This window comes from Vitis riparia, chromosome 19 (assembly GCF_004353265.1).
Source record: "Vitis riparia cultivar Riparia Gloire de Montpellier isolate 1030 chromosome 19, EGFV_Vit.rip_1.0, whole genome shotgun sequence".
NCBI classification, from domain to species: Eukaryota; Viridiplantae; Streptophyta; class Magnoliopsida; order Vitales; family Vitaceae; genus Vitis; species Vitis riparia.
Genome location: NC_048449.1, coordinates 3,312,081 through 3,326,364, shown reverse-complemented (window position 1 = coordinate 3,326,364; position 14,284 = coordinate 3,312,081). Strand labels below are relative to the sequence as shown.

General features: G+C 35.7%; 1 protein-coding gene across 3 annotated transcripts; it reads left to right on the top strand.

Annotated features, from left to right (window-relative positions):
• Window positions 1-5,870: 5,870 nt before the first annotated feature.
• On the top strand, window positions 5,871-13,859 carry LOC117909562 (glycosyl hydrolase 5 family protein-like). 3 transcript variants are annotated; one of them, XM_034823611.1, is made up of 5 exons: window positions 5,892-5,955; window positions 11,327-11,682; window positions 12,097-12,326; window positions 12,570-13,015; window positions 13,095-13,859. In XM_034823611.1, the coding sequence occupies exons 1-5, from the start codon at window positions 5,907-5,909 to the stop codon at window positions 13,541-13,543; spliced, it is 1,530 nt and encodes a 509-aa protein (XP_034679502.1). In that variant the 5' UTR covers window positions 5,892-5,906; the 3' UTR covers window positions 13,544-13,859. The 3 variants fall into 3 exon arrangements, with proteins under 3 accessions (XP_034679501.1, XP_034679500.1, XP_034679502.1); XM_034823610.1 differs by lacking the exons at window positions 11,327-11,682; window positions 12,097-12,326 and adding an exon at window positions 6,766-6,998 and having other exon boundaries at window positions 5,871-6,311; XM_034823609.1 differs by lacking the exons at window positions 11,327-11,682; window positions 12,097-12,326; window positions 12,570-13,015; window positions 13,095-13,859 and adding exons at window positions 6,766-6,998; window positions 7,334-7,779; window positions 7,859-8,594 and having other exon boundaries at window positions 5,881-6,311.
• The last annotated feature ends 425 nt before the right edge of the window (window positions 13,860-14,284 follow it).

The window sequence follows — 14,284 nt, the reverse complement described above, 5'->3', positions numbered from 1 at the left end:
GGTTAATCCAACCTATAGTAATCATTCTAGAGGGGGGTGAATAGGGTGATGGTCTCTTTTTGCAAATTTAAATTATGTGAATGTAAAAGACAATTATATATAAGTATATAATAAATAATATAAAGACAATTGCATATAAATTAAAAGAGTAGGGAAAAAAGAATGCAAACACAAGATTTTATAGTGGTTCAGTGCAACCTAGGGATGGCAACGGGGCGGGTTTTTTCGGGTACCCGCCCCGCCCCGCCCCTAATGGGACGGGGTTTAAATTTAATAAACGGGTTTGGGACGGGCATGGGATTTTTTTTAAAACCCGGGGCGGGTTTGGGACGGGTTCGGGTATTACCCCATCCCGCCCGCCCCGCCCCGTTTACATATAAAATTCCCTGGTACAATATGATTTGTTTCATTCTTCAACTATACATCTGCTTTCAGAGCAACCCATAATCAAATTACAGGAAAAAAAAATTAGAAATAAACATAAAGATAACAGATTGAGCAATGAACTCAAACAGAACTTCATCAAAATGACAAAAGCAAGGATTGGAGTGAAGACCGAACAACAAAAACACCCAGATTGAAAAATGAAACAAGATCAGGAACAAAGAAAACCAAAACTACTTTTCAAGCCAAGAACATGAGGATCCAGGATCAAAAATGCACAAGTCCACCCCGGAACCATAACAATTCCATCAGATTCTCAGGTCATGATTCAATCCCAAAAATTAAACGAAATCACCTTCCCTCTTAGTAAGTCCTCTGTTCTTCTTCTTCTTCTTCACATATTTGCAAAAGATAGTTAACATTCTCTATCTCTCTGTTTTCTGCAGTATCGAAGGGCGGTGATTCGAGCTTGGAGCCATCGTCTTCTTCGCTGAAACCTGACCTAGATGAAGAGAACTCACCGATCAAACAGGTGGCTCTGACCGTGCCCACCACAGACGACCCTTCTCTGCCGGTGCTCACCTTCCGAATGTGGTTCTTGGAACGGTCTCGTGCGTGCTCCTCTCGTTTCTGAACCAGTTCTTTTGGTACAGAACAGAGCCGCTCACCATCACTACAGTCTCAGCTCAGATCCGTGGTGTACCATCAATACGATTCCCAATGGTGTATGTTGAAAAAAACTAAACGGGCCGGGCCGGGCCGGGTACGGGGAATTTCCATACCCGCCCCGCCCCGCCCCGCCCCGTTTAATTTTTTAAACGGGACGGGGATGGGAATTATTTTTAATAAATGGGGCGGGGTTGGGATGGGGACGACCCGTCCCGAACCCGCCCCGTTGCCATTCCTAGTGCAACCCGGCCTACATCCACTCTCCTCTAACTTCAATCCCAAGCTTGAGGTTCCACTAATTCAAGGCTTCCAAACCAAGCCTTCACGCAATACAATTGGATTATGATTCTAATCCACCCTCTTGAACTTTTGGTTCCAAACACCCTTTACACTTCTCAATAGATACCCCACTCTTGAACAATCACTCAAATGATACCCCGCACTTGAGAATCTTCATCTCAAATATATATAAATAATTGATCTCACAAAATCCTAGTACAAAAACTTTAAGCTCAAATGATACAAGAAAACTAGGATTGAAATGTGCACTAAAGATATGCAAGTTTTAGAACAATGGTACACTCAAAACACTCTTCCAAGGCTCAAATATATTCAAGAAAGGTTTGGGAAGGTTAAACTTTTTAAACAATGAAGATTGAAGCTTTTTTATAGAAGAAAAAAGTCAAACTAGCCGTTGAGGGTTCGACCGGTTGACTAGTCGTTAACATTTAATGTTTGACCGGTAACCGTTGGATCTCGACCAGACCTCAACCGGACCTTGACCGGACCTTAACTGGTTGAGATTCAACCTTGACCTGTTGAATAACCGTTTTGGAAAAAAGAGAGTTTTTTGCACCCTTGACCGGTTGAGCTGGGGGTCGATCGGTTCTTCATCCGGTTGAGCCGTTTTTGGCTCAACAACCAACTTTTTAAACTTAAAACCTTTTAAATAAGTTTGTAAAAACATTTGACACAAGGTTTTAGTTGAAAACATGAAATCATCCAATTTTAAAAATATTTAAAACAAAATAAATTTTTGATGATTTAGGTGCATAAGTAAAGAATGTAATGCATAGAAATCCTAATGCACCAACAACCTCACAAAAAGATCTTATGAAGTTTGGGTCTTGAAAAACACTTATCTTTGAGGTGATCTTCTTCTTCATAATTTCTCTTTGCCTTGATTTGTTTTTGTGATTGTCACTTTGAAAATCGTCTTGCCTAATCACATTTAAAATATAATTATTAGTTCTAAACTTTGTTTTATTATCATCAAAACCGAAATTAACCAAACCTTGGTTTCACAGGTTGTTTGGTTAAAAAATAATTATGAAAAATAGTTTTTGAAAATTGTTCTTTGATGTTTTGTAAAACAAATATTTGTTTAGAATTGAAATGCTTTTAACTTGTTTTATATATTCTAAAGATGACTTTTATATAAAAGGGTGCTTATGAGGTGGCTATTTGGGTTTCCCCAATGCTAATGTTTTCAAATCAGATCCGTTTTTGAATATAAAAAAAAGTTATCAGTTAACAGTTCAATAGTCGGATTGGTGATTGAATAATGGACCAAACATAAAAAAAAAAAGATGATTTATATATTATATAAATTTAAAATAATAATCTTTCATTTTTATATTTGATGTTGTAAAAAAAATATAAATATAACATATATAATATTTAAATATAAAGATATATTTAAGATGAAATAGATATTATAATATTTAATTTTTTTAATATAACAAAAGTCATATATTTTGTTATTTTATAATTTTAACTTATATTATTTTAATAATGATAATATAAATAAATGTATAAGTAAATATTTATGTTTATTTAAATTTTGTAAATAATGAAAGTTTGAAAACATCAATAATTGTATATATATATATATAATACTTTATATAAAAGATTTAGTAAAATCTCTTGAAGCATAGTGGTCTACTGACTTCTTTTATGTGCAATCCCACATCGGAAGAATGAGAGATTGATGATAGTGGTTCAAAAACCATTCTTGGACCAAGGTGTTAGTGACAAACAATAACTACCTATTACTTTTATGACTTGGAGGTTTCCTTCCCAAAAATACCTCTTTTTCACATCTTATGAGTGATCCCACATCGGAAGAATGAGAGGTTGGGGATAGTGGTTCATAAGCCATTCTTGGGCCAAAGTGCAATATATATATCCCATTTCTATTTTGGTTGAGACTTGGTTGGTTCTTTAAGCGACAAACAGTAACTACCTATTCCTTTTATGACCTAGAAATTTCCTTCTTAGCAATATCTCCTTTTCACATCTTATAAGTGATCCCATATCGGAAGAATGAGAGGTTGAGGTCTTGAGGATAGTGGTTCATAAGCCATTCTTGGGCTAAAGTGCAAGAGCCCATTTCAATTCTGGTTAAGTTAAGGTTTGGTCAGTTTCGGTGACAAGTAACAAATTGGTGTGGAGGACGGTGGTTCATAAGCCATTCTTGGGCCAAAATGTAATAGGCCCATTTCAATTTTGGTTAAGACTTTTGAATTCAAATTCAATCCAATCTATCCATTGTCCATATTCTAAAACTTACTTTTGAATTTTTTTTGAGTTTGATCCTAAATTGCTAACTAACCTAAAGCACTCAAAGTTTTGTTGTATATATATGTATCAATAACTATTTAAACACTTAAATGATTGAATGAGTAAATACAATATAAAAACCTATAATTCAATTGATCATTCTGGTTCGATTTTTAGTTGTATATTTTTTTTAATGGATAAATTTAAAATTAATTAAAAAATAATTTTCTAAATTAAAGTGAATTTAAAGGTATTTTCCTAAATTATTCTTTAATACTGAGTTGATATAAAAAAAAAAAGAAAGAGATTATTGATTTTAGAGTAATTAAGGAAATTTAAATTATCAAATACTTATTTTTAAAAAGTAAATTATACTATATTTATATTACTATTAATACCAATATAAATAATGATTGCTTAAAAGAATTTAAGACATGTGAGAGACAAAACAAAAAGCAATGACAAACCAAGCAGATGTGGTTTGCCTTACAAGTTTCGAAAACCCAAACTTCCAAGCAAAAATTTGGTTTCCACGTACTGTAACTTGGCGTGGTTACACTTCTATAAGTTGGCGTGTTTCCAACTTTCCAACGCCGATTATAATGCTATTCATGCCCATATGCCAAAATAAATAAATAAATAAATAATAAAAATACCCATCCTTATTTGAAGGAATTTGGTGTGTGCATTATTGTGGGATTATGACAGAGCTAGTAGATTTCATCTCATAATGTCATTCTCCTTTATGGATACTTTCTCGGGATACCTAGATGAAACTTGAAATTGATGAGAGGGTTAGGTCAATATGTGACAATTGTTAAATATTTCATTAATAATTATTACATTAAATAAAGGTGGGAGTTTATTTGATTATATTAACGTCTTCTTTCATTAGCTTTATAAAATAAAATTAAGATCATTAATTACTATAGTTAAGTGGTTGAGTGTCCGTGAAAATTGATGTCTAAACCTAATGTTTCACTAACTCGTGAATCATTTCTTGTTAATTTGGGTAATCTCGGTGTGAATCACTTGTGTATAACTCAAGTATCATATAAATAATGAGTTTTTTGGATGACGAGTTTTGAAGAAAACATTGATGTCGAAAAAAAAAAAAAAGTGGAAAAGATGATAAGATCAAAATTTACAAATAGAAGGAGAGTTAGGATCCTTTGTTTGCCTCTTCATCGTAGCTTTTGCATCCTTATACTCTTCAATTTTGGAGAAAAGACATGAAAGTGTCCGTTAAGAGGAGAAATGAGTGTTGTTGGAGTTGGATTTAGGTGTTCAAGTAGGTTAACCCGATCTGACCCAATAAATAAAAATGGGAGAGCAGTTTCTAGGGGTTTTAAAATTACTCAAAATGATTTTTTATTTTGGAATAGAAGTCCTCTCTTAATTTTTTTTCTACGAAAATAAGTCAATTTTTGTATTGTGAAAAAGAGTAATTCTCATGAAAAAATTAATTAATGAAATAACTAATCAAGATTCTTGCATAAAATAACCCAAACCAAATCTTTTTTTTCCAAGTGTTTTTAGGATATATGATCCATAAACTATTTCTCTTTAAATGGATATTGAAGTATTTGTATGTAACCCGATAATTCATGAATAATAATTTTTTGGGTTTATACAAAATAAATAAGATATGAATATTAATATAGAAAATGAAAATTAATAGATAGAGGTAAAACATGTTTATTTTCTAATACTTGAAAATAGTTTTTTTTTTAATTTCAAAATATTTATTAGTTAAAAAAAATTCCTTTTTATTTTTGAAAATAAAAAATATTTGGTATATATCATTTCAAAGGCATGCTCACTATTTGTATAACGTTAAAAATAATAAAAATTTATTTTATTAACTTTTATCTATTTAATTGTATTTATTTTTGTGATAATATTTATAACATTCATCGATAGATACGACAACTTGAAACCATGGTTTTAACGGCCTTCTTAGTAAATGAACTATTGTATACACCGTGAGGATTAATATTGTTGATGAAGATCCGGTTTTTTGTTTCGGCATAGGATTGGGAATTTTTTATTTTCATTTTTTAAATATATGGTATATCAAATATTAAATTGCCGACAGATTCATTTAGTGGAATGGTTTAAATATAGTCATTGTTTACTATATACGTTTGGTCGAGTGAGAAAAAACGAGGAGAAGAAAAAAAAAAAAAAAAGAATTTAAAAAGAAGACAGACGAGGGTTCCCTCGCCCTATAAATACTATACCGTGTCTCATATTCCATCTACCCAACTAGTAGTCAACACAAGTCCCAGATGGGGAGGTTCTTCTTTTCCTTCTTCTTCTTCCTTCTATCTATTTTATGTCTTCTACCTCTGAAGTCTGTGGTGGCTCTGCCACTGCACACCAATTCAAGGTGGATAGTAGACGAAGATGGCGCCCGGGTGAAGCTGGCATGCGTGAATTGGCCGTCTCATCGGGAAGCACCGGTGGCTGAGGGTCTCAGCAGCCACCCAGTTGACCTCATCTCAAAGAGGATTGCGTCCTTGGGGTTCAACTGTGTGAGGCTCACTCTGCCACTTTTCTTGGCCACGGACCAGTCACTGGCCTCCCTCACTGTTAGACAGTCCTTTCAGAGGCTTGGCTTGCTTGAATCCCTTGCTGGATTCCAAGCCAATAACCCTTCCATGCTTGATCTTCCTCTCACAAGCGCTTACCAGGTGGGCTAGTTCATTTGATTCTGTCTAGGCATCAGTTGGAGGGGCTCCAAGCCTCAAATCCATTAAGTACCAGGAAAATTGAATGAATCTATTTTGTTTGCCTAAAACTGATCTGCTTTTCTTTTGGTTTTTAATCACTTTCCCACCATGATTTAGAGATTAAATTTTGATTAGGGCATGGAGTAAAATAGGGGGCTTTTGAGATGGTTCTTGAGATGGTTCCTTGGTTCTTAAGCTATCACATGGTTCCTTGGTTCTTACGCCATCACATGGTTCATGTTTATCTTGATTTAAAAAAAGGTGGCTTGTCAATTTAGTCAAACCCCTTCACTGTTACAGCTACAGTATTCAGAAGGATAAAATTTCGGATAATTTAATGATAAAACACCGGAAAAGTCAAAAAGGCTCAGACCCAACTCCTGGGTTGTATTAATCTAATAGGTTGTTGTGGCAGGCGGTGGTGTCTAACCTTGCGGACAACAATATGATGATCATACTAGACAATCACTTCAGCAAGCCCAGCTTCCATGGCAACGACATCTTTGGCGACCAGTACTTCAACCCAGACTTGTGGGTCAAGGGCCTTACCCGGATGGCCACCGTGTTCAGTGGTGTGCCTAACGTGGTGGGCATGAGCTTGAGGAATGAGCCCCGATGCCCCAAACAGAACGTGAAGGACTGGTACAGGTGAGCCCAATCTTGTAGATATTGTTTACTTTAGACTGATGGCTTTAAAACGTGTCATATATAGTGTTAAGAACTTTTGGCCCTATGATATTACAATCACCCTATCCAGACACAAAATCCTTATCGTGTCTCTAAGGATTGTGGATCAAATTGGCAAAAACCCCTGATCCTATATATTTATGGGCTCTCCTTAACCTTATAAATGCATTGTAAAGTTGCCCAATTGACAATATCTATATTGACAAGGAAGGGAGGGGTTTGTTATAATTTCATACTATTAATTATCGTATTTGTAGGAATTGGTCTTGTTATAAAGCTATTCATGAATGGACCAGGTACATGCAGAAAGGAGCTGAAGCAGTGCACTTAGCCAACCCAGATGTTCTGGTCATAATCTCTGGCTTGAGTGATGGTACAGACCTATCTTTCCTCCTCAATCAACAGCTGGAATTGACATTCACAGGGAAATTAGTGTTGGAGATGCATTGGCATGGATCGCGGGCTGGGAGGGCTGGGGAAACCAGCAACCCCAACAAGGTGTGCGGGAGAGTGGTGGACAGCATAATGAGGAGAGGGGGGGTTCTGCTACAGCAAGGGTGGCCATTAATGTTTGTGAGTGAGCTTGGGGTGGATGACAACAGGAACTTAAATTGCTTCTTTGGCCTGGCAGCTGAACTGGACTTCGATTGGGCATTATGGACAGTGGAAGAGACTAATGGGTTAATGAATTGGAACTCAAGCGTCTTCCAGAGGATTTCAGCCCTCCAATCTCCTTTGCAAGGTATGGTTGCTAAGACAAATAAGGCAAATTTACTTAATTATTCATATCTAATTTTTTTGTGCTTTCATGTGAGATGCAGGGCCAGATGTATCCCGAGTCAGACCACATAAAATAATCCTCCATCCTCCGACTGGTCTTTGCATTCTGTGGGAGTCATGGACTGAACCATTAAAGCTAGGTCCCTGCACTAAGTCAGACGCCTGGGGCTACACCCCCCAAAAGTTGTTGATAGTGAAGGGGTCATACTTCTGCCTTCAAGCAGTTGAGCTAGGGAAGCCTGCAAAACTCAGTATAATATGCACTAAACCTGGGTCAAATTGGGATATCATTTCAGATTCAAAGATGTACCTGTCAACTAAGCTGGCGGATAGCACCACGGTTTGCTTGGATGTAGACTCCAGCAGCACCATTGTCACAGATGCCTGCAAGTGCTTGGGTAGAGATGATACGTGTGATCCTGGGAGCCAGTGGTTCAAGGTTGTTGACAGCACAAATATTTCTATAAGACCTATTCTTCAGACCAGCTAGATCCACCTTCGACTTGCTAGAAGACCTATTCTTGCAGGAAAGCTTTGTTGTGTGTGTATATGTATATGTATATGTATATGTATATGTCTGTAGCAAGGGAAAATCTTAAAAATAACTTTTATCAAAGCCTCATCTCCCTCAGCGATGGGCTTTTTAAGCTTAAAATATGTAGTTTATTCTGATGGGCTCAGGTACATGCTATCAGTGTTATATGTATCTTCTATAGAAACTTGTAAGAATACATAAGTAGCTTCTGTTTTTAGATAAATTAAAGCTAGTTCTAAGAATATCCCAACTTCAGTGTGCCAATTTACAGTCAAATTACAGCCATTGCATGAAGAGAACCAGAGCCCATTGTGGCCAAGGGCTGTGTGTGTGGATCCGTGAGGGTAGATCCGTGCAATCTATAATTCAATAATGAATACTGGTGATGCAGTTTGCAGGCAATTGAAATGGAACTTGCTAGGGAAGAAGTTTTTATTGAGCTGATTTGAGACTCATACCTTGGAAGGATGCAATATGGTGTTGGGGATCCAATATTGTTAGCTGAATTGAGACCCATTAGGCGGAATTTTAACAATCTAAGAAAGCAATTTACTGTCAATGGAAGGAAATTCCTGTTCAGAGGTACAGGCTCCATGAAGTTAGTTTTAGCATATCATATAGGGATTTAAAGCACATATTTTAAGGGATTTTTGATAAGAGTACGACAATTTTAAAAATTAATTCTTAAATTATCATAGTAGAAAAAATAATTATAAATCTATCATAGTTTTATTCAAATAGAAAAGAGAAATAAATTGGAAGTGAAAAATCGTATCTTCAAAGACGATTTTAAAAAATATAAATAAATCGTAATAAACGAAATGAGAAATTGTCTCTTGAAGAGACGATTTTCAAAAAATAAAAAAAAAAAAAATTAAGAAGTGAGAAATTTTCTCTTCAAAAGACGATTTCAAAAATAAAATAAAATAAAACCAAGTGAGAAATCGTCTCTTTAAGAGACAATTTGTACAAAAAAAATATATATGTGACTCCCCATATTCTTTCCGACCAAAGTGAAAATAGCAATGATAATGATAATGAGGACGCCTTCTTGCTCACTCTCCTAGTTAAAGAAAATCTAAGCTGCAAAAATTTTTCATTATGCAAAATATTATTATGTTAAAAGAAAAGATAAATCCCCGGCCTCCAAAATTTTCCATCATGCAAGACACTTTAATTTCCTAGTCTTGTTCCCTTAAGGATAGAAAAACAATGTGTCATTCAATCCAAATCTTTTATAGTAAAATTCTCCATATTCAAATGCCTAATCGTCTTCATTATTAAACTTTTTTTTTTTTTTTTTGTGATGGAAATCGTCTCTTCAAAAGATAATTTTAATTGCTTAATTTTTTTTTTTTTTGAAATCATCTCTTCAAAAGACGATGTTTAATTATTTAAATTTTATTTATTTATTTTTATGGAAATTGTCTATTGAAGAGATGATTTTCAATTACTTAATTTTTTTTTTTGGTAGAAATTGTCTTTTCAAAAGATGATTTCTGATTAATTAATTTTATATATATATATATATATTTGGTGTAAATCATTTTTTCAAGAGACGATTTCAATTTCTTAATGAAAAAAAGAAGTCAGAAATCGTCTTTTGAAAAGACGATTTAAAAAAACAAATATCCTTCTCAACTATCGTAAATTTGGAATTATTTTTCCCACTACGATAATTTAAGAATTACTTTTTAAAATTATTGTACTCGGATCAAAAATCCATATTTTAAGCATCTACGTTCAAATTTTCTCCATACAAGTAGAAAAAAATACAGCTGAAGAGGGAGAAAAGGAACCTAAGGAATTAGCTCAACTGTTGTAGCAATACTCGACTGTGTTTATAGAACCTAAGGGTTCACCGCCTCCAAGAGCACATGAACATAGAATTCCACTCAAATCAAGGGAGACCTCACCCAACATGGTTATATTTAAATGGTTGAAGTTGGTACCATATAGAAGAGTGCGAGCAGATTCTCTTTACCTGTACTGTAAAGAAGGGATATTTATCATGATTAATTAATTAAAAACTACAAGTAAGGATGAGGAAAAATTAAAGTGAATTTAAAAGTATTTTTTAAAATTATTCTTTAATATTTTGTTGAAATAAATAAAAAGGAAAGAGATGTATATTGATTTAAAGAGTAATTAAGGAAAATTCAAATCATCAAATACTTATTTTTAAAATTTAAATTATAGTATAGAAGTATAAAATTCACTTGCTTAAAAGAATTAAACACAAGGCTGAGATACAAAAACAAAAAGCAATGGGAAACCAAGTAGATGTGGTCTGCCTTACAAGTTTTCCAAACCCCAAAGTTCCAAGCAAATATTTGACTTCCATGTTCTGTAACTTGGCGTGTTTCCAATGCCAATTATAATGGCTATTCATAGTCCACAATATGCAAATAAATATGAAGAAAAAATCCCATCCTTAAATTTTTAATATTTTTACAAAGCAATTCAAAGACATGCTGACTATTTGAATAATGTTATGATCATTTTTTTACTGTATATATGTATTTGGTCTACGAAAACATAACGTGGGGAAGAAAGTAAAAAAAAAAAATTTTAAAAAGAGAAAATAAACAATGTTGAAGTAGAAAAAAGATTATTAAGAAATAATTACTTGACTTTCTCATTGATTAAGAATTAATATATATACATAAACCTATAACACAAAAATAGAAAAAAATTTATCCAAAACACAAAAATAGAAAACAATATTAAAATTAGCCTAAAACATAAAAATAGAAAATTATAACTGATTAGAATAATTTAAAAATAGAAGAATTTGCCCAAAACATAAAAATAAAAAATTACGATTAATTAAAAGAATTTAAAAATAGAAAAAAAAATATTGTAATGAATTCTCAAATAATAAATACAATACTATGTCTCATGTTCCATCTACCCAACAAACAGTCGATGCAAATCCAGATGGGGAGGTTCTTCTTCTTTCTATCTATTCTATGTCTTCTACCTCTGAAGCCTGTGGTGGCTCTGCCACTGCACACCAATTCAAGGTGGATAGTAGACGAAGATGGCGCCCGGGTGAAGCTGGCATGCGTGAATTGGCCGTCGCATCAGGAAGCAGCGGTGGCGGAGGGCCTCAGCAACCACCCAGTTGACCTCATCTCCAAGAGGATTGCGTCCTTGGGGTTCAACTGTGTGAGGCTCACTTTGCCACTTTTCTTGGCCATCGACCAGTCACTGGCCTCCCTCACTGTTAGACAATCCTTTCAGAGGCTTGGCTTGCTTGAATCCCTTGCTGGTTTCCAGGCCAATAACCCTTCCATGCTTGATCTTCCTCTCACAAGCGCTTACCAGGTGGTCAAGTTCATTTGATTTTCTCTAGGCATCAATTAAAGGGGCTCCAAGCCTCAAATCCATTAAGAACCAGGAAAATTGAATGAACTATTTTGTTTGCTTAAAACTTACCTGCTTTTCTTTTGATTTTTAGTCATTTTCCCACCATGATTTAGAGCTTAAATTTTGATTAGGGCATGGAGTAAAAATAGGAGGCTTTTGAAATGGTTCCTTGGTTCTTACACTATCAAATGATTTCATGATTATCTTGATTTAAAAATAGGTGGCTTGTGAATTTGGACAAACGCCCTCACTGTTACAGCTACAGTATTCGGAAAGAATAATATTTGTGATTTTTCAATGATAAAACACCGGTATTGTAAAAAAGGCACAGACCCAACGCTGTTTTGTATTTATCTCAAGTTATTATGGCAGGCGGTGGTGTCTAACCTTGCGGACAACAAGATGATGGTCATACTAGACAGTCACTTCAGCGAGCCCAGCTTCCATGGCAATGGCGTCTTTGGCGACCAGCACTTCAATCCAGACTTGTGGGTCAAGGGCCTCACCCGGATTGCCACCATGTTCAGCGGTGTCCCTAATGTGGTGGGCATGAGCTTGAGGAATGAGCTCCGATGCCCCAATCAGAATGTGGACTGGTACAGGTGATGATCTCTATTTTCCTGTAATGATTCATTCCCTAATGTGCGGGACCAAATTGAAGAATGTTATGTATTCATGGGTTCTTCTTAATCTTATATATGCATTGTATTGTATGGTGAGGGTCCCATTGGATTGGACAATATCTACACGGACACGTAAGGGAGGGGGTTGTTATATTTCCAAACTATTAGTTACCATATTTGTAGGAATTGGTCTTGTTATAAAGCTATTCATGAATTGACCAGGTACATGCAGAAAGGAGCTGAAGCAGTGCACTCAGCCAACCCAGATGTTCTGGTCATAATCTCTGGCTTGAGTGATGGTACAGACCTATCTTTCCTCCTCAATCAACAGCTGGAATTGACATTCACAGGGAAATTGGTGTTGGAGATGCATTGGCATGGATCGCGGGTTGGGAGGGCTGGGGAAACCAGCAACCCCAACAAGGAGTGCGGGAGAGTGGTGGACAGCATAATGAGGGGAGGAGGGGTTCTGCTGCAGCAAGGGTGGCCATTAATGTTTGTGAGTGAGCTTGGGGTGGATGACAACAGGCACTTAAATTGCTTCTTTGGCCTGGCGGCTGAACTGGACTTCGATTGGGCATTGTGGACACTGGAAGAGACTAATGGGTTAATGAATTGGAACTCGAACTTCTTCCAGAGGATTTCAGCCCTCCAATCTCCTTTGCAAGGTATGTTTGCTAAGGCAAATAAGGCAAATTTACTTAATTATTCATATCTAAATTTTGTGTGGTTTCATATTTGATGCAGGGCCAGATGTATCCCGAGTCAAACCACATAAAATAATCTTGCATCCTTCGACTGGTCTTTGCATTCTAAGGGAATCATTGTCTGAACCATTAAAGCTAGGTCCCTGCACCGAGTCAGAAGCTTGGGGCTACACCCCCCAAAAGATATTGATAGTGAAGGGAACATACTTCTGCCTTCAAGCAGTTGGGCTAGGGAAGCCTGCAAAACTCAGTATAATATGCACTCAACCTGGGTCAAATTGGGAGATCATTTCAGATTCAAAGATGTACCTGTCAACTAAGCTGGGGGATGGCACCACAGTTTGCTTGGATGTAGACTCCAGCAGCAACATTGTCACAGATGCTTGCAAGTGCTTGGGTAGAGATGATATGTGTGATCCTGGGAGCCAGTGGTTCAAGGTTGTTGACAGCACAAATATTACAAGAAGACCTATTCTTCAGATCGGCTAGATCCACCTTGGACTTGCGTGGAGCTCAACATGCCGGTGGAAAAAGCAGGAAAACTTTGTTGTGTGTGTGTGTGTGTGAATAAATTATATATATATATGTATGTAAAAAAGGAAAAATCTTGAAAACAACTTTATCAAAGCCTATCTCCCTCAGCGATGGGTTTTTTAGGCTTAAAATATGTAGTTTATTCTGATGGGCTCAGGTACATGCTATCAGTGTTATACGTATCTTCTATAGAAACTTGTAAGAATACATAAGTAGCTTCTGTTTTTAGATAAATTAAAGCTAGTTCTAAGAATATCCCAACTTCAGTGTGCCAATTTACAGTCAAATTACAGCCATTGCATGAAGAGAACCAGAGCCCACTGTGGCCAAGGGCTGTGTGTGTGGATCCATGAGGGTAGATCCGTGCAATCTATAATTCAATAATGAATACTGGTGATGCAGTTTACAGGCAATTGAAATGGAACTTGCTAGGGAAGAAGTTTTTATTAAGCTGATTTGAGACTCATACCTTGGAAGGTTGCAATATGGTTTTGGGGATCCAATATTGTTAGCTGAATTGAGACCCATTAGGAGGAATTTTAAAAATCTAAGAAAGCAATTTACTGTCAATGGAAGGAAATTCCTGTTCAGAAGTAGTACTACAGGTTCCATGAAGTTAGTTTTAGCATATCATATAGGGATTTAAAGCACATATTTTAGGCATCAAGGTTCAAATTTTCTCTATACAAGTAGAAA

Bases quoted from the DNA above. Each gene is read 5' to 3' on its own strand.
- LOC117909562 (XM_034823610.1), top strand. From the start codon at position 5,907: ATGGGGAGGTTCTTCTTTTCCTTCTTCTTCTTCCTTCTATCTATTTTA. The intron at 6,312-6,765 runs GTGGGCTAGTTC...TTGTTGTGGCAG, and splicing joins CTCTCACAAGCGCTTACCAG to GCGGTGGTGTCTAACCTTGC. The intron at 13,016-13,094 runs GTATGTTTGCTA...TATTTGATGCAG, and splicing joins CCTCCAATCTCCTTTGCAAG to GGCCAGATGTATCCCGAGTC.